The sequence below is a fragment of the Sturnira hondurensis genome, unplaced genomic scaffold (genome assembly GCF_014824575.4).
Source record: "Sturnira hondurensis isolate 20B ecotype Veracruz unplaced genomic scaffold, ASM1482457v3 Scaffold0018493, whole genome shotgun sequence".
Taxonomy (NCBI): Eukaryota; Metazoa; Chordata; class Mammalia; order Chiroptera; family Phyllostomidae; genus Sturnira; species Sturnira hondurensis.
In genome coordinates, this window is record NW_028091124.1 from 400,424 (window position 1) to 418,447 (window position 18,024).

Consider the following 18,024-nt stretch of genomic DNA (forward strand, 5'->3'; position numbering starts at 1 on the left):
GTGTGTGGAGGCACGGGGGCAAGGACTCACTCTGGGTCCAGTTTTCAGTTTTTACTCTGCAGTATTTTATGGTTTGAAATTTTAAGAGTTTCATTACTTTTGCAGTTTTAAAAAAATAAGGAAGGAAGCAAGCTGTTGTACAACTGGCACGGGTCTCTTATTGGGTCCTAAGCACTAGGAAGAGCCTGTGCCCCGTATTTGCTACCCCATCTTTATTTGACTACAACTTTTTATACCCATTTATGTAACATTCAGATATATATACACTTGGTGGAAATTCAAAGCTCCCAACAACTGTGGCTGAACAAAAAGATTTCCTCAGCTGCAGGATATGGGGAGGTGGTGGCACCTGGGTGGGTCTGGTGGCTCTGGGAAGTCAGGGTCAGAGCCTTTGCCTCATGGTGGCAAGATGGTTGCAGCAGGTCCAGCCATCAGATCTACATTCAAGGCAACATGCCAGCTGTACCTGCCCTTTTCCTCAGGAAAGCAGTTGTCACTGGCAAAGCATGGAGTCTCTGGCTGCCCCTGGCCCTGACGCAGCCTGGAACAGGGACAGACCTGCAGGGTTGGCTGAGGACGAATGGACATTCCTTGGGCTGGGCACGTTGTTGGTCTGAACAAAACTGCTGGCACAAGGGGCCCTCTGGCAGGTCCCTGCCAGCTGGGAGGCTCCTCTGCCTTTTCCTTCTTCAATCACGTGTGTTTCAGGGTCATTTTGTGCTGGTTTCAGGGTGTGGCACAGTGGCTGCTCCTCTTTGTCACGATGGCTTGTCCTGCTGGTGGCCTCGGGTTGGGAGGGCACCAGCAGTGCAGTTCCCCTGGCTGGGTCTCTCTCCTCCTGCCACCCTCCTCTCTGGGTGAGAGGACACCGGCCACCCCGTGCTCATGCACTCTCAGCCCAGGCACTGGGGGCCTCGCTCGGGCTTTCCCCTCCCCCTCCCCCTTCCTATCTGAGCATCCTTGGGAGTACTTTTTTTTTAAAGGGTTTTTTAAAGAAATATTTTTTATTTTAAAGAGAGAAGTAAGGGGAGAGAGAGAAAGGGAGAGAAACATTGATTGGTGGCCTCTGGGGAGAGAAACACTGACCGGTCGCCTCTCGAGCATGCCCCGACCACGGGCCTGCCCACAACCCAGGCACATGCCCCACCTGGAATCAGCCCAGTGACCTTTTGGCTCACAGGCCGGTGCTCAGCGCGCCGAGGCGCACCGACTGCGGCTGATGGCCCATTTTGCCCTCGCCTATCTCTGTCCACACTCCTTTTCTCCAGTTTGCAGCAATTCTTTACGCCTGCTATCGGGCCCGAGCCAGCTTTGAACACTGGAACACCTGTCAGTGGGCTGCAGACGGTGCTGTCCCTCCCATTGGGGACTTCCTATTTTACATCGGAGACCCACAAAACCGTGTCCCATGGCTGCGCTCCTGGGTTTTAAGAAGCTCTTCTGCACTCCAGGCTCACACACAGGCTTTCCCATTTTTCCTACGGACTCTCTGGCCTGCTTTTCACACCGAGGCCTCCAGGACTGCACAGCCTGCGGCCAGCCAGGCCCCCCTCCAGCCCCGGCCCGGCCTGCCGGTGGACTGCCCTTTTGGGGGTCCACAGCTGTCAGAATCTGGCAGACCACCTCGCCTGACATTTTCTCAAAGCTGACTGAACTTTTTCCAAGTTTCGAGGTTCAATGTGGACCTTTCTTCGTCCACGTAAATTTTCAAGTGAAATGAGTTTCTCAAACAGCCAGAGGGAGCTCGGGTCAGGACTGGGCCGGACCCAGCACACCCTCCGATTGCAGTCTGCAGCCCGTCCCGAGGCTCTGCCTGTCCCTCCGTCCCGGAGATGCCGCACAGATGAATGGCCACTGCACTCTGTTCCCGGGCCTCCTTAGCCTCCCCTGTCTCTTTGCCGAAAGGTTTTGTTTTCCCAGGTGTTTCATACCCAATTTCTGTTCTATTAGTGGTTACTTTAAACTCCTTTTTCCCCACAAACTTCATTGCTCCCTTTTCTATACCAAGGGGAACTCGGACAACCTTCATTGTCACTTCTTAGGTCCCAGGCTGAACACACAAGGGCCTGGCTTCAGGTCCCTCGTTCCGTCTGGTCCCAGGTGCCACAGCCCCGTGACCGCGCACTCGCAGGTGGGAAGGGCTGCTGGCCACAGCGCTTCCCGTGGCTGCCGCTCGTTTCCCCTCCACAGTCCTTGACGTAGGTTCTCTTCTTTTCCTCTGAATGTTGTTTTCAGCAAAGGCACTCGAGTCCTTACACCTAAACACATGTCTTTTGGCCCCAGACAGACACCCTGGACAGACATGAAGGGCCAGGCCCCACCCACCCCTTCTTTCCTTTCCCAGCGTTTGCTTCTCAGCAGGTGCCCACTGTCCAGGGGCACGGTTTATTTTTGCAAAGATTGAAGTCTGGACTTGGGCATGACCTTCAACCTAGGGCCACCACTGTCACAGGGTCCAGGGAAGTGGCACCCCGGGATGGTCAGAAGGGCTGCCCCCAAGATATATGGCTACTGAGCACTTGGGTTAGGCTGAGTGCAACTGAGAAACTGCATGTTTAACTTGACTTTATTTTCACAAAGTTAAATGTGAATGGAACCGGCCACGGTGGGCAGCACATGGCTCCCACACTGGGCAGGGCAGCACTGTAGTGTGGGGAGCAGACGGACCCCCGAGGATGGCAGAGGATGACAAGATCCATGTAGACAGAAGTCAGACCCCTGGGGCCATCAAGGCAAATTTTATAAAACGAGAGCCAACACAATGGTGGGGTCAGAGGTCGACTCTGCAGAAAGTCTTTGAGGAGCCTCAGGTGGGTTCACCTTCTGCCAATGGCAACGGGACGTCAGGGGGCCATAGGGGGCTGCAGGGGACAGGGCCTGCGCACTGAGCTGAGGGTCCTGGCATGGAGGGCTGAGCCCCCCCGCCATGGCTTTGCTTTTTAATGTGTGTCATCTGTGGGCCATCTGTGTCATCTGCAAATACTGACATTGACAGGTCTAAAAGACTAGAAAGCTGTGGGCTGACAGGCTCCAGGCTGCTGGGGTGGACCCTGAATGGGCTCCCTGAGCCCACAGGGCCTGGGCCACCTCCCTCTGAGAACATAGAGCAACGGACCGAGTGGTGCCGGTAACAGCAGCGCCTCTCAGTGGTGAGCGGCGGTACACACGGCAGGGATCACTCAGTGCCTTTTTATTGCCATTGGGTTGTGACCTTGGCATAGTGATGATTTCAGGAGCAACAGGTGGACTGAAAACCATAGCCAGGAAGTTCTTTCGGAGAGAGGGAGCAGGCGAGGGCGCGGAGGGTCAGAACCTGACGAAGGTGGCGTCGATCTGCCGCACGCTGGGCAGCGCCAGCATCACCTTCCGCCGGTACTGCGGGTCCTTCTGCAGCGGGTTCCGCTCCAGGTACACGGTCTCCAGGCTCTTGGCTCCCTTCAGCTCGTCCAGGTCACTCCAGCTCTCGAGGAGGTTGTCATTCATCTGGGAGGACACACACAAGCACCCAGACCACACGTACACACAGGACAGGACATGGGCACATGCAGGCACACGCAGGCACACGCGGGCACACACGGGTACACATTAGAAAAGCCCTCTCACCACAGAGCAGCCCTGTGCTCCCTGATCTGGGTGTCACAGACCGGCCGCCTGTGCCACCCGCAAAAGTCTTTGCTAACCAGGGAGCCAAAGGCTGTCTCACTGTCTCAGTGTCAATGGCAGGAGACACTGATGTATTCACAAGCGTCTGCTACCCCTCCTCAGCCATTTGGAAGGTCTGCCCTTTGCTACGGGGCCAGAGATGTGCGTTTCTAACGAGGTCCTGATGACGCCCCTGCACAGGCCTCCTCCTTCCCTGCTCCCCCACCTCAGCCTGCACCCCACCACCCAGTCCACCCCGACACTTCACCCACCCAGTGGGCTCTCCACTTACCCAGAATTCTTGCAGCTCTGTTAGATGGCTGATATTTTCAATCTTTTTGATTCTGTTTGCCGCAATGTCCAACATTGTGAGCTTGTTCTAAAGTAAGGAAATAAAATTTGCCCCGCGTTACCTCAGGTCAGTGGTCATTGCAGAGCCACGCTCACGGCTGGGAGCTGCGGGCCCGTGCCCTCACCGCCCTCACAGAACAGGGCAGACAGCTGCCCTGACTTGCTCAGACAGAGGCGGGGGTGGGGGGGAGGCCGCCAGGAGGAAGGAGAACGCACGGCCGATGGGAGAGGGCAGGGGTGGGGAGGGGCTCGAGCCCAGCACATGCTGCTGGGGACACACCAGCTTCGAGGCCCGGCGAGGCCCTTCAGTGCTTTAACACTGGCCCTGCCGCCCCCGCTGGCGTGGCTCGGTGGACTGAGCGTCGGCCTGTGAACCCAAGGGTCGCCAGTTCAGTCCCCAGTCAGGGCACATGCCTGGGTTGCGGGCCAGGTCCCTAGTTGGCTGTATGCAAGAGGCAACTGCACATCGATGTTGCCCTCCTTTTCTCCTGCTCTTCCCCTTGCTCTAAAAGTAAGTAAATAAAGCAGGCCCTGCTGAAGTCTAACCAACCAATCAGCGTGGCCCCCCAAAACCAGGGCAGCCACTCAGGAGTTGGCCCACAGCCCTGGGCTGCAGGCTCCTGTGCCTCTGCCTTCACTGTGCGGGGTTTGAGGGAAAACTGAAGATGTCAGTTGAAATCCCCGCCCCTCCCCCAACCCAAGCCAGCAGCCAGCAACTCCACCGACCCAGAAGGGCTCTGGCCCTAGCGTCTGACACCTGGTGGGCCCTGCCCCCCTCCCCCCGCCCTGTGTCTGCTCCCCGCCCTGCCCCCCCCCCCCAGCCCTGGCCTCTCCAGGAGGCCACAGNGGTTCTGCTCCCCGCCCCCCCCCCCCCCCAGCCCTGGCCTGTGCGTGGGGAGGCCACAGTGTGTGGGGCAGTGTCTGCATGCACTCAGCGCTCATGTTGGCTTCACTCGTGTCCTTAGCCTGGCGTGTGCCTGCAGCGTCCAGGGGGTGTCACAGCCAATGAGGGCTGGAGCATGGCCTGTGGGCAGCCCTTGGGGGCAGGGCAGGGCAGGGCTCTCCAGCCTGCTGCCTGCACTGGGTGGTCCTCAGTGCAGGCGCAGACACCCAGCAGGTCTGACCTCTGGTTTGGGCATAGGGTTTAGCAGCGGGGGGGTGGGGGGGTGGCCCTGGCTGCCAGAGCCTGAAACTCCGATGGCGCACAGACACTCGGTTGGGTCCTCAAGCCCCTTTTCTGGGGAGCTGGACACTGTTTTGAAAGCTCATTTGTACCCAGTACAAAGGGAAATGGGGAGAGCAGGCACCAAGAGGCCCGGACCTCCACTGAGAGTGACCCGGTGCACAGGGCAGGGGAGCACGAGGTGTGGGGGGACAGGGATTCGCCATTTGGGAAGAAGGTCCCTGACTGCCTTCCTTCCCCTCACAGAAATGGAGGGCAGGCAGATGAGGGGATCACACTCAGTATGGGCGAGTGTCTGGCTTCCGGCTGACAAGGCCCCAAGGGCAGCCATGTGGTCAGGACAGATGTGTGGCCTTAATGACCGTCAGAGCCACAGCTGCGTGTTTCTGTTCTGGTTCCAAGGCCTGGGGTCTCAGCGTGGGGGTGGGGGTGAGGCCTGCCACTCCCCACGGGTGTGGGCTGATCTGCTGGGGCCTGCCGTGAGCGCAGCCTGCCCATGCCCCCCCCCCCCCATGGCCTGCTCAGGACTCTGCCTCACGTACAGAGAGAGGGACCACCACCGGCAAACCCCAGCTTTCCCAGACTGTGTAGATGTTGGTGCGGTGACAGTCAGAATGTGGTCTCCCCGAGACAGCACTCCCGGTGACGAGGCCCAGGTGCTGTGGCAGAGGCCCAAGGAGCCCTTCCCAACCGAGGTGCTGCTGCAGCAGCGACCAGTCAGGCCGTGTCGATGGGACGAGGCAGAGGGCAGCCCGGGGACACAGAATGAGGAAAGTGCCTGGCCTGCAGGTAGCTGCCCTGCCGAGAGCCTGCAGACAGCCCCGGAGGGCAAGGGCTTCAGGGGGCTGGGGGCTCCAGTGAGGCTGCTTGTACACACACCCAAGGCCGCCCTGGGCTGAGCAGGAGTGTTCCTGGTGGTGGAGGGAGGGGCGTGGACAGGCCTATCCCCAGCAGGGTGGTGAGAAGCAGGAGGAGGTGGGGACACTTGGAGCTCCAAGACTGGATGAGCCGCTCGTCCCCTTGGCCTCTGCGGTGTGTGGGGTGCAGGGGGGCACGCAAGCTGGGAGGGGTTTTAAAACTCCTGCAAATGCCTGCAGCACTGCTGGTGGCCACGCAGGGAGCGCTGCCCGGGGGAGGGCCCCTCGATGCCCGTGCTGGGTGACACCGGCTGTGGGGAAGGCATCGGCTCAGTGCTCTTTCGGGGCACTTTCCCACCTTTCCCAGGGCAGAGGGGCCACTCTGTCCACAGGGCTGGAAGGGCCCTACAAGAGACCCTCAGAGGTGTGTCTGCTGGAGACCAGCCCTGAGACTGAGTGTGCTGCGGCCATCTGCTTGTGCTTGGGGCTGTGCCCACCCACCCAGACGAGCAAGAGGGTGTCTTACGTTGTTCTCCAGGCCCTCGATGACCTCGATGCCGTTGTGGCTGAGGTACAGTTCCCGCAAGTTCACCAGGCTCTGCAGGCCCTCGATCTTGGTCAGCCGGTTGCTCTGGGAGGGAGAGCCAACGGCCGTCAGATTGGGTGGGGACTCGGGGGAAACGACTGCTGGGAAAGGGGCCGGGAGGAGGCTTCCACAGTGAGAAGAGGCCCAGCGTTCCCAGCCTGCCGTCCTGGGCTACAGCTCACGCACAAGGGGCCAAGGGTTTTATGCAGAAGAACTTAGGGGTTTTAGATACTTGGGGAGGGTTGCCCTCAGTTAACTTAGTAATTCAAGTATCAGAATCACCGAACACTTTACAATAGATGCTCATTTCTTTCAGGACATGTGTGACTTGAAGTGAAGGGACACCCACCACCTCCCGCCTCCAGGGTCCGGTTCCACGCCCTGGCTTCCAATAGGAAAGGCCACATGAGCCTAGCGACATTCTGGTGCTGCCAGATCCCCAAAGGCAGGGTGGCACTCCGCAGGACAGCGGCTGTAGAAGGACTCACAGATGCATTAGGAGCGGGTGGAACTAGCTAACCACCCTTCTAAGGGCACGCCTTTGCCTCCACTCCAGCTGGGTCTCTTATCAGACGGCTAGGTCGGTCTGACGCAGGCATGGGCAGGGCGTATGCACACGTGAAAGCTACTGCTCTGACTGCCTGTGATGGGAGCTGGGCGGCCCCGACCCAGTCGGGGAGAGCAGTGCGGCTGAGAAGCAAGCCCCGTGCGGGGGGCGGGGGGCGCACAAAGCCAGGCCTACCTGCACACTGAGGACCCTCAGGTTGGAGAGTGCGTCCAGGTTCTGAAGTTTAGTGATCTTGTTTTTCCCCAGAAACAAGCTCTCCAAACTGGTGAGTGTGTCAATGTTTTCAATGGCCTGTGGAAAAGACAGAGCATCAGACGGCATGGTGTGGCCACCGAGCTCACACAGGGGAGGGGCAGCGCACTCTGGGCTTGGCCTTGGGGTGTCGGCAAGTCTCTGTTGCACTCTGGAAACCGTCCAGGGAAATCTTACCGGAAGGCACAGAATGACAACTGAGCACGGGCGCAACACCCAGAGCCCAGGGCTGTCACATCCTCCCAGTCCTGAGTCAGCATCATCCCGTCAGTCTCTGTGGGGTTTGTCACAGTGCACTCCCAAGAGCCTTGTCTCCCCAGAAAAGAGGCGCCCAGGCAGGGCCCCATACCCCTCCTTCCTTCTGCCCCCCGCCCTGGTCCTCTGTCCTGCTGTGAGTGAGCACAGCAGGCAGCTTAATGGACATGCATTAACTCGGTCTCTTTCCTGTCTCTGCATCCACAGCTGTCTCAGAACAAGTTAACCATGAACTTCTCGGCAGACACGACACAGCCCGAACAGGCGCGTGCTGACTCGGCAGGGCCCCCGCAGGTGGTGCAACCCACCCACCCAGCACTTCATGAATGGGCGGGGGTGGGGTGTGCCCAGCAGGATGGATATTCGAGGGGGGTGCCTGTAACCGCTACGCCCACAGTGACCTGTAATGAGCCATGCTTCTCCTGGACACATGTCACAGAGATACTTGATAAAATACCGACATCTGGCTGCTCTCCAGCTTTCAGTAGGCAGCTTTGCTGTCTGTGGCCACACCACCACTAATGGTGCCAGCAGAGGCCCTGGCCAGAATCACCTCTGTGGTCTGTGTCCTGCCCAGTTCTCAGTGGCCACGCTGGACTGACCGCTGTCCACTGTAAACTCCCAAAGCCACATGGAGGCCAGTCAAGGGGGACTATGGTCTCTGGCTGGCAGGTGGCCTCGTCTCTGCCCTGCAGAGCCTCCCTCCTCTTTGCCAGCTGCCCCAGCCGATGCCTGTCTTTCCGGGGCCGCTCCCTGCACTCTTTCCAGGGGCTGGGGTCAGCTGGGCAAGGACCCTGTCTGTTTCCTGACAGGCGCTTGTCTCCGCTGCGCCACACTCTCGCGAGATGGCAGGGTATAGAGCTGCCCAAAGCTTCCTGCAGCCCTGGCGGAGGTCGGGTGGCCCTCAGCCTCCCTGCTTAGGACACACTCACGTCGGGCACGTTTGCCAGAAACAGCCATCAGCACACTGTGGAGCAGCGCTGGGTTTGGGGCTGAGCGGCTCACCGCAGAACAGGTGTCTCCGCGGAGAGCTCAGCGTGGGCCTGGGGTGGGGCCGGCGGAGCCTGCATGCGGAGAGGCCAGCCTGCTCCATCAGGGACGCGCTCTTGTTGACGCTAACCCTAGTTAGTATGTTTTCTTAAAAAGTAAGTTCCCTGTTTCTGGGAATAAAAACCCACCCCCAGGCCATACGGAGCACGCACACCCTGCGCCGGGCTGAGCCCGCACCTACCCGGATGCGGTTGGACCCCAGCTCCAGCATCTGCAGCTGGGGTAAGCTGCTCAGGTTCTCAATTTTACCGATTTTGTTGTTGACCAAGAAGAGTTTTTTCAGTTGCGTCAGCTTGTCAACCCCTTCAATGTTTCTCAGGAGATTAAAAGAAACATCTAGAATCCTGGAATGAGTAAAGCATGTATTTTTTAACGAGCACGGGATGCACAGAACTCCGCGGGGCCCCTCCCGGCTCCCAGGACCACCCTGAGGGCAGGGACCGGCTGGTAGCCCCGCCCACCGCCAACCGGAAGGCTGGCACTGGGTAGGCTGCTGCCAACCCCGGGGACAGGACCCAGGGGCAGAGGCGGCCTCTCCAGGACTGTGCCAGGGCACAGGTTGGCTCTGGGGACCTGGACAGGTCCTTGGCCCTCCCTGGGTCTCGGGACTCACTCCAGCTCCGTCAGTGTGTCCAGATTCTCGATCTTCCTGATCTGGTTGTCGTAGAGGTCCAGCTCCCGCAGACTCTGCAGCTCCTCCAGGTTCTCGATGCACTTGATTAGGTTTTGACGGAGACAGAGGGTCTGGGGTGGGAAAAGGACACTTGACATGCGCAACAAGGCGGGTGACCATGGGAAGAGCCAGCCGTGTTACGGAGGTCGGGAAAGCCCTACGGGGGAGGATGTGGTTTTCACTGTCCTGAGGTTTTCCAGAAAGGGCCTGACATGGGACGATGGCAGACACCCTCAGGGAGTGTAGGCAGGCCCGCACAGAGCAGACCTGCTTGGGGAGGGAGGCCTCGGTCAGTCTGGGCCGTGTGCTGTTTCCTGGCAGAGTGAGGCCTTGGGCTCAGTTTCGAAAAACAAGCAGAACTGGGGTGAGGCTGGGACTGCCCAGCTGGGTGTGCGCGTAGCTGCTGGCCGGCCCTGAACTGAGGCTCTGCGAGAGGCAGGGGCCTGAGCCGCCGCCTGCACTGCTCTGCAAACCTGCCACGTTCACGCCACAGCCACTCGACAGTGGCTGCTGATGGAGACCAGCACCGAGTCTCCGTTGTGCATGTCGTCTGTGTCTACAGCTGGCAGGGGTGGGAGCGGGGGTGGTTCTGGACTGTCAGTCACCTTGTGGGCAAGGGCAGACCGCCTCTCACCTTCACCTTCTTCAGAACCTCGAAGCCTTCAATCTTCCCGATGCGGTAGTGATTCAGGTCGACATCCTGAAACAGAGAGACGTCGGGCTTAGCTGCCAGGAGGTGCCTGGGGCCCTGCTTCCTAGAATAGGAGCCACAGGGGAGGCCTGCTGGGGGTGGAGGTGACGTGGTGGGAGAGCTAGCAAGCCAGCAGCACATAGGAGCCTGCAGGGACAGGTGACAGCGACGTGAGGTGACCTCCGAGATGCTTGTGGGTTTGGCCGTGACTCACTGTCCTTCTGTGTAGAACCAACCCTCTAAAGGAATGGCAGGCGGGCCCTTCCTCTCATCGCCAGCTCCCCTGAGCACAAAAACGCCACGAGGAGGTGCACTGACCACGGCCCTGTCGGCGGCCCCCGGGGGGACCATGCAGCGGGTGCCCTGCCCGGTGGTCGCTGCAAGCCCTGTGTTGTGACTGCCTTTTGGATGGGGATATGGGGGCCCCACATTTACAGTGTGATCACTGGGCCCGTGCAGTTTATGAGTCGAAGGCGTTTCTTTTGCCACAACCATTAAACAGACAGGGGGTTTTGATCACCGTTACTAAAAACAGTAAGAACCCAAGGAGTCTGACCCGACAGAGGGAAGGTTAGACGACCTCTTCTCAGGGGTCACTGACTGATCGGCACCTTCACAGAAGACACCCTATGGTCAGCGTGGTCCGTCACCACGCCCCCTAAGGCTGGGCAGAGCAGGTGGCATTACCTCAGCATCTTTGTCCAGTTGAATGGTTTCCATGTCCACAGGCAGCTCTTGTCCTGGAAAAGTGAGAGAGGAACAAAGAGCCCTTTCCAAGCCCCCCCCCCGTGCAGGAGGCAGCAGCCCGGCCTGAGGGCAGGGCGAGCTGGCATTCGGGCTGCCCGGCTCAGAGCGTGGGGCCCACCAATGGGCAGCACCTGAGGGTCTGGGTGCCAGAGCGGCGGGGGTGGTGGTGGGGGTTAATCAACACCCTGCGCAAACAGGGATGGCCTTCCTGGCATTCTGAGTTCCCTGCACTCAGCTACCAGCAAAGGCCCCCAAACTTGCATCTGCACCGCCAAACGTCCCGAGGAAGGACCCGGCGGTACAAGGAAGGGGGGCGGCTGCTGGCAGACCACTCTGGTGACTCCCAGAGCCACGTAATCAGTAGCAGCCTGCACCCCCCAGTTTGTGGCAGTAAATCGGGCCTTTTGACTGTGGAGCACGGTGGGCAACTCGGACGTTGGAGGAAGCACCTTTTACTGCTTTGGAAAGAGGCCCTACAAACAACCGTCTCCGCAGAGCAGCACAAAGTGAAGTGCGGCTCGGCAGGCAGGCTCGGCAGGCAGGCTCGGCAGGCAGGCTGGGCCCTGCTGAGTAATTCAGTTGCACTTCTTGCCTGGGAGGCTGAGGGCTGATTCGGCAGAGCACCTCCACCTAGCAGGCCTGGCCTCGGACTCCTGGGGCGCCCGACACCCGGGAAGGCTGCAGGGGCCACTCCCACTGCAGAGCCCACAGCCCCGAGGAGGCAGCCACCTCCCTTCATCCCATCTGAGGCTACTGAAGCATTTATGTTTAAGAGGGTTAAACTCTTAAAACGAGCAATAGTAATTCCTTGATGTCACCACTGTCTTAAGATTTCTCCTCCCATTGAGTGAATTCTGCTTGAATTAGGGTCCAAAGGTCATATATTGGGGCTGGATGGTTCCAGGAATTTTTGGTGGAAGAAGCTGGGCTGCCTGTCTCATGGAGCTTCTCTGGGTTGGAGCGCGGCTCTGCCGTCGGCTCCATGTCCTGTAAGTGGTTGCTGCCATCTTGCCTGGCTGCCACTGCCGCCCCTTCCCTACAGCGGGACTGAGTTTGCTTCTGCAGTGCAGTGGGCCAGCAGCCCGCACGCCAGTCAGCCCGGCCCCTGGACTGGAGGCCTCAGAGGGGCACCCCCGATGTAGGGCCTGCTGAATCAGGGAGTGCTGGCCCCGCCGTAGCGGAATCTACTTCCTAGTCTTTTCATTGCACCCTTTCCATAACAATCAACAGCTGCTAGATTTTTAAAAAATGGCATTTACTATTTATCCGTAACTTTATGGGATATCACCAACCTAAGAATTAGATAAAAGAAGCTGAGCAAAACCAAGAGGTATACCCAAGTTGCCTGCCCCTCCTCCAACACCAGGACCCAGGAAGCTGCAGTGACACAACCTATGTACGCAACGAAGGCCAGGCATCCTGGCCATTCAGTGTTGAACCAAGACACGTAGTGACAGGGGCACCGCAGACGATCATGCTGCGCCAAGAGGCGGAAACTGGGGCTGTCCTGGGCTCCTTGTGACATGTGGTCACAGGGCGCAGAGGGGTTCTGTCTGTAATTTGTCCAGCACAGGACAGGCCCTAGAAGGTCCGCTTAACCTCTGAAACGGAGTTACCAACCTACCACATCTTTCTGAATGAATTATGCAGTGATCATATATTTGATATCTTAGGGAAAATAAATAAAAGGGAACAAGTGATATGTTTGAATGACTTTATTTGAACTTAAGACTTAAATACAGGCAGGTGCAAGTCCTGGTTTCTCTAAGGCCTTAAGTATTCCCAGAGAACTTAGACTTAGCGAGCATCCTGGAGGGAGGGGTGCTGGTTCGGACAACGGGGTTCCGGCACAGCCGTCCTGCATTGGAGCCCTGTGCCCTTGGGTGAGTCGGAGCGAGCCTGTGCCCACAGCCAGGGGAGGAAGCCCAGGACAAGGCTCTGCCCACTCTCCAGCCCCACACCAGCAGCAGGGACTCCGGCATGGGGACAGGTGGCACTCTCACCTGCTCAGTGTCCTGGGCCTACGTCAGGCAACACCGAGAGCCCCACCCACGCCCCTTCAGAAGCACGACTCTGCAGTTCTGGAAGGTGACTGCTGCTTTTGTGGTACTCTCCTTTGCCTTAAAGTTAGGTTGCCATAGTTACCAGCCACCTTTGCTGGAACAGAGAGCAAAGTGGTGTTTCATAAATTTGTTGTTTTTGGCCCTGGATGGTGTAGCTCAGTGGATTGAGCACTGGCCTGCGAACCAAAGGGTCACCAGTTCAATTCCCAGTCAGGGCACATGCCTGGTTTGCAGACGTAGTCCCCAGTAGGGGGCGCATGAGAGGCAACCACACACTGATGTTTCTCTCCTTTCTCCCTTCTCTTCTGTCTAAAAATGAATAAATAAAATCTTTAAAAAAATAGATTCATTGTTTTTATCATTAAAAGGGTAACGTATGATTACTGCCTTAAACATCCATGCGTTATACATAAATCTGGAAATGCAGGGGGCACCAGGCCCTCACCAGCTTGTTGTTCAGAGATGCCTTCAACAGCAGTTGGATGTGTTTTCCCTCTTAAGCAGGTGAATCTAAATATTATGCTCTAAATAAAAACAGGACCTGAACATGCACACTGTTTGGAAATTTGCTTTTGCACTTAGTAATATATCTTGGACATCTTTCTGTTTGTTGACAGGTTTTTACTCTTGCTCTTTTCAAAGTAAATCAGTTTTCTGAGCAACAAACAAATGGGCCGAGATCACGGGCACAGGCCACCACCACGAGCTGGGGCTTATTTCTATTAATCTCCAATTCGTTTTGCTGTCCTTGTCATCCACTGAAACAGCAGGAGGCCACTGGGACACCTTGCGCACGAAATGATTTTCCTGACACCTAGGCAATTAGGAGGTCCACCCCAGGCCAATGGCGGACGGCAACGGTGAAGAAGAACTCGGAAGCGACTTCTCTAGGGTGTGAAACGTGCTGCTGGGGAAGCAGCTCGCATCACGACGGGGGAGAGCAGAGTGCAGCGGCTGGCCGTGACGCTCACGGCAGATCTCGCTTCCTGAACACATGGTTCGTGAGCACTGTTCTGGTTCTGTCCCAGATGACACCCTAGCCCCAATGCCATTAGCTGCATTTGCCCCCAGTGCAGTTATAAACACTGCACTCTGCCTGCAGGGCGTGCAGCAGACTGGACCCTGCTCCCAGCCCACAGAGGGCCTCTGTGACTGTACCCAGTACAGTGGTCCCCCTAGGACGACACACGCCACCACCTCAGGAAGGCGGCACAGATCACGGGCAACGCTGACTGCTCCCACCCCTTTAGTGACCTCGGCTGTTAATAGGGCCTGGTACCTTCCGGGTCCTCTTCCCCCCGCTCCTGTCCATCCTTCAGGCTGTGCTCGCTGAGGTCTGCCACTATGCCGCTGCTCTGCTTCTTCCCTTCTTCATCGCCCGATTCTTCAGACTCGACCCGCCTGTCAACTGAACCACATAGACCAGTGAGCATTCCCACTTAGGACGCATAGCAGGCTGCACAGTAGACTGCACCAGGTCGTAAGTCAGCAAGACTTCATTTAACACAGGAGCTGAATTTGGTTCAACGACCATCTGAGTACCTTCCATGTCCCAGGCGCCATCTGTCCAGTGGCAGGAGCACTGGGTGAGGGGCGGGGCGGGGAGGCCACACAGGCGTGAATGTGAGTGTCACACGATTCTTGCCCTCCAGGAGCTCACAAAGAGTCGCCAGCTGTTCTGCAAGCCCTGGGATGTCGTGACTGTGTGTACCAAGGCTAACACCTAGTGCAGCCTGGAGAGCCGCGTCCAGGGGACCGCTGTGACCCTCCCACCACATACCCTCATCCATGCTCCACTATCCATTTGGCCCGGAAAACCAGCCCAGTTCACAGGCCCACATTCTGAAAGAAATCAAGACTAACTCAAATCAGACTGTGGGTGGGAGCTCTAATGAAAAAGGAGAAGACAGCCAACAGTGCTCATAGCCCCACATGAAGGTCACGGACGCTAACCCTCAGGACACAGTGATGCCAGCCAGTGCAAAGCTTTGAGGGGCTGGTAAATAGATAGTTTTTGAATTAATAAATAAGGCAGTGGTTAAACGTGGCAGACTGGTAAAAGTTCATTGGCGAAATTGTCAAATAATGTTCCTTTCCCTTAACTCTTTTCTTGACCCCTTTTGGGAGTCTGTCTGGAAGCCCTGAAGCACCAACAACTGACTTGCAGTCACCAACCCGATGAAAGGCGCCTTGTTCCTGGTTCCGGCTTATCCACAGAAGTGGGGAAGGGCCGTTGCCTCTTTGTGTCTCCCACTGGGCCGAGGGGGGAGGTGTCCAGGAAAGGACTGCTGGATGAAATATGTCCCTGTGAACTCCACCTCCCACTCTCCAGCTGGGCTCCTCCTCCCTGCCCCAGCAACCACCCAGGGCTCCCGCCGGCCTTCCGACTGGCCTCTCTGTGGCATGTGCTGACCCTGTCTGTCCTCCATTGCCAGTGAATCCAATCTGATTTTAAAATCTAAATCTCATCTTTGCTTCCAAAACCTTCTGGAGTGCTAACGACCCCTCCTGGGTCTGCACCTTGCTCCCAGAGGCCCAGCTTGGTAAGTAACTTCCTCTTCCAAGCCTCAGCCTCCCAATCTGCAGAAGGGACCTGACACAGTCACTGTATCTTAGAGTTGCTCAGAATTAAATTGGAAAAGGCACAAAAGCTGTTAGCTTTAGTAAACAAAAGCAGTAGACACCTAATAAATTAATTACAAGTATCCCCTGCTTTCCAGAAGTTCACCTTATGCTACGTTATTTTTAAGAAGGAACTACATTAGTACTGTTTACACTAATGAAAAAACTCCAAGAAGAATTTTGTTTCATGAAAAAAATGTGAAAAGCAAAATCAGCATCACTGTTTTGCAGTGAGGCCCAGCAGAGGCAGCACGAACCCTGGTCAGCGTGGCTGCACCAGGCGCCTTCCACAGGGACCTTACCCAGCATCTCGGCGACAAGCCGCCAGAGCTCCGAACTGTGTTTGTGGGCGTCTATGCTTCATCCTGATTTTGTGCATCCATTAGTGAGATGTGCCCTAAGTCATCTTCTTCTAGATGACTGCTTCTTCACTTTATGCTAATTTGGCTTTGAAAGGTTTCTTAGGCTTGCTCCACTTCCTGAGAGGGAGGCAAACCTGCACTGTGAGGTCAGGCTAAGGGAGAGCGAGTTCAGCTGGGCCATGGTCTGGTTCAGCTCAGGCCCTGGCAAGAGGGTCTTAGTTAAGGAAGGGCAGCCCAAGTGACCCCTGGGACTCCATCCTGAGGATTGCAGAGGGTCTGGAGCATGGGACAGAGGATCAGCACATAAGCTGACTTTGGGGCACCGGGGACAATGGATGGGCTCAAGGTATTGGCAGCGGGAAAGGAAGAGATTTGAAAATTTGGAGATTTTAAGGAGGTAGAAGGGTCAGAGCTTGTTGATGAATTGGAGAAGTAGGAGCAGGAGAGAAAAATGCCTGGGTCTTTTACTCGTCCTTTGCCCAGACATGGACACGGCTGGGTGAGGGGTGGAGAAGGGAAAAGGAGATAAGAAGAGGCACTTCCTTTCTTAAAAAGATCCAAGGGTTCCCAAATCCAAGAGGTTCACGAACGTCCCCTCCACAACCTTCTCTTGCCAGCTTCCCTGGTACTCACCACTCTCAACCAAAATGACGGTCACCTTTGGTCAATCCTCCAAATAGGCCACATTCACACCCTTTGCCTTTCATTACCTGGTTTTCTTTGCCAGACATGACCTTTGATCTTTCTCCGATTCTATCTCCAACCTAGCTGAACCTTTGAGGGTCAACCTGGAGCTGGCTCTGGTCAGGCAGCCATCACTCCCTGACCTGAGGGCTCTTCCTCTCCCCCGCCCCTGCTCTCTTCTTCCCCAGCACTGACTCGTGGGCACCGTCTTCTCCAGGAAACCAGCTCAGGCGCCATCGGGAAGAGCTGGCTCTCCAACTGGGGGCGAGCGTGTGTGCACGTGTGCACACAGCTACATGCACAGATAAGCTCACCATGTTTCCCAACAAAGTGGAAAAGCCGAATCTAGTCTTTGTATAACTGTGATAACTTTACAGACTGGCCCCGGTGGTCTCTACCAAGCCCACAGTCCGTTAGCTTTCGTGAGGATCCCTCTCCGCGGCGGCCACGCTCCCCTACGAGCCCCCGACTAGCCAAGTGCACTAAGAATGACCCGCGGGTCAGATCGGAGGGTCCGGGCGAGGCTCCAAGCAGCAGATGGACACCAGGGATGCGCTACCACCGGGCCTTCGTGACCCACCCACGGGCGTCGCTCTCCACGCCGCCCGCGCCCCCCGGGCTACCGCGCCCTCCCGAGAGCCCCCGCCCCTCCGAACCGGCCGGCAGCTGTCAGGGGCCGCGCGCAGGGCCTGGGCCACGACCAGAGGCGGAAGCCCTCGTTTCTCTCTAGCAAGGCGGCGGCAGGCCGCCGCCCGCTGCTCGCCTGGCCCTTTGACCGGCGTCCCGTGGGGCTGCTCACCCTCCATCATCTCCTGCGACAGTTGCTGGCCCGCGCCGCGCTCCGCCGCCATGTCGGCTGCTTTTTCCCCTTTCCGGAATCTGTCGCCTCAGGTCCCTCAGCCAATCAGGACTCCCAACCTAGAGCTTGCCCAGCCAATGGAATCCCAGCGCAGGGGAGGCTGAACCTGGAAGCGCTGGAACGGCCCCAGGGCCTCATGGGAGTTGTAGTTTATTCCCGAGGCCGTTCGCCTCACCTCCCCCGGGCAGGTAATTTAAGAACGCCTGGAGGCGTCTGGAGGCGAGGAGCGGAAAAGGCAAGGAGTGGCAGGGTGTAAACACGCAGCCAAGGAGAGAAAAAGCTGGGAGGTGCGCTGGCTCGTGGCGGGTCTCTGCGTGGGGCTGTAATATGTGGGCTTTCGGGCCTCACCGGCCGCTTCTGCACAATGGGTCGACTTTGTCCGGCGTCGCCGCGCGGATTTAAATCCGCGCGAAGGGGCCGTCTCCAGTAACACTCAGCGCAGGGCGGGCTCAGTACGGGCGCCTGTGCTCGTGCCGGGGCCGAGGCCGGCTTCGCCTCAAGACCCAGGAGAGCCGCTCGGGACTCTGGACGCTGATCAAGTCCACGGCGGGCTCAGTAACCTTCGTGGGTCCTCGGCCC

At 57.6% G+C, this 18,024-nt stretch overlaps 1 protein-coding gene across 2 annotated transcripts; it reads right to left on the reverse strand.

The window, feature by feature from the left end:
- Positions 1-2,548: 2,548 nt before the first annotated feature.
- Positions 2,549-17,994, reverse strand: PPP1R7 (protein phosphatase 1 regulatory subunit 7). Of its 2 annotated transcripts, XM_037069281.1 has the most exons (10): positions 17,386-17,994; positions 14,198-14,326; positions 10,796-10,848; positions 10,052-10,117; positions 9,358-9,488; positions 8,926-9,088; positions 7,362-7,478; positions 6,560-6,664; positions 3,935-4,021; positions 2,549-3,483 (listed from the first exon to the last, which is right to left on the reverse strand). In XM_037069281.1, the coding sequence occupies exons 1-10, from the start codon at positions 17,435-17,437 to the stop codon at positions 3,307-3,309; spliced, it is 1,080 nt and encodes a 359-aa protein (XP_036925176.1). In that variant the 5' UTR covers positions 17,438-17,994; the 3' UTR covers positions 2,549-3,306. The 2 variants fall into 2 exon arrangements, with proteins under 2 accessions (XP_036925176.1, XP_036925177.1); XM_037069282.1 differs by lacking the exon at positions 14,198-14,326.
- Positions 17,995-18,024: the final 30 nt, after the last annotated feature.

Coding starts and splice junctions, on each gene's coding strand:
- PPP1R7 (XM_037069281.1), bottom strand. CDS start 17,437: ATGGCGGCGGAGCGCGGCGCGGGCCAGCAACTGTCGCAGGAGATGATG. Junction 9,489..10,051: donor AGGTTCTGAAGAAGGTGAAG/GTGAGAGGCGGT, acceptor TTCCCACCCCAG/ACCCTCTGTCTCCGTCAAAA. Junction 4,022..6,559: donor TCGAGGGCCTGGAGAACAAC/GTAAGACACCCT, acceptor TCCTTACTTTAG/AACAAGCTCACAATGTTGGA.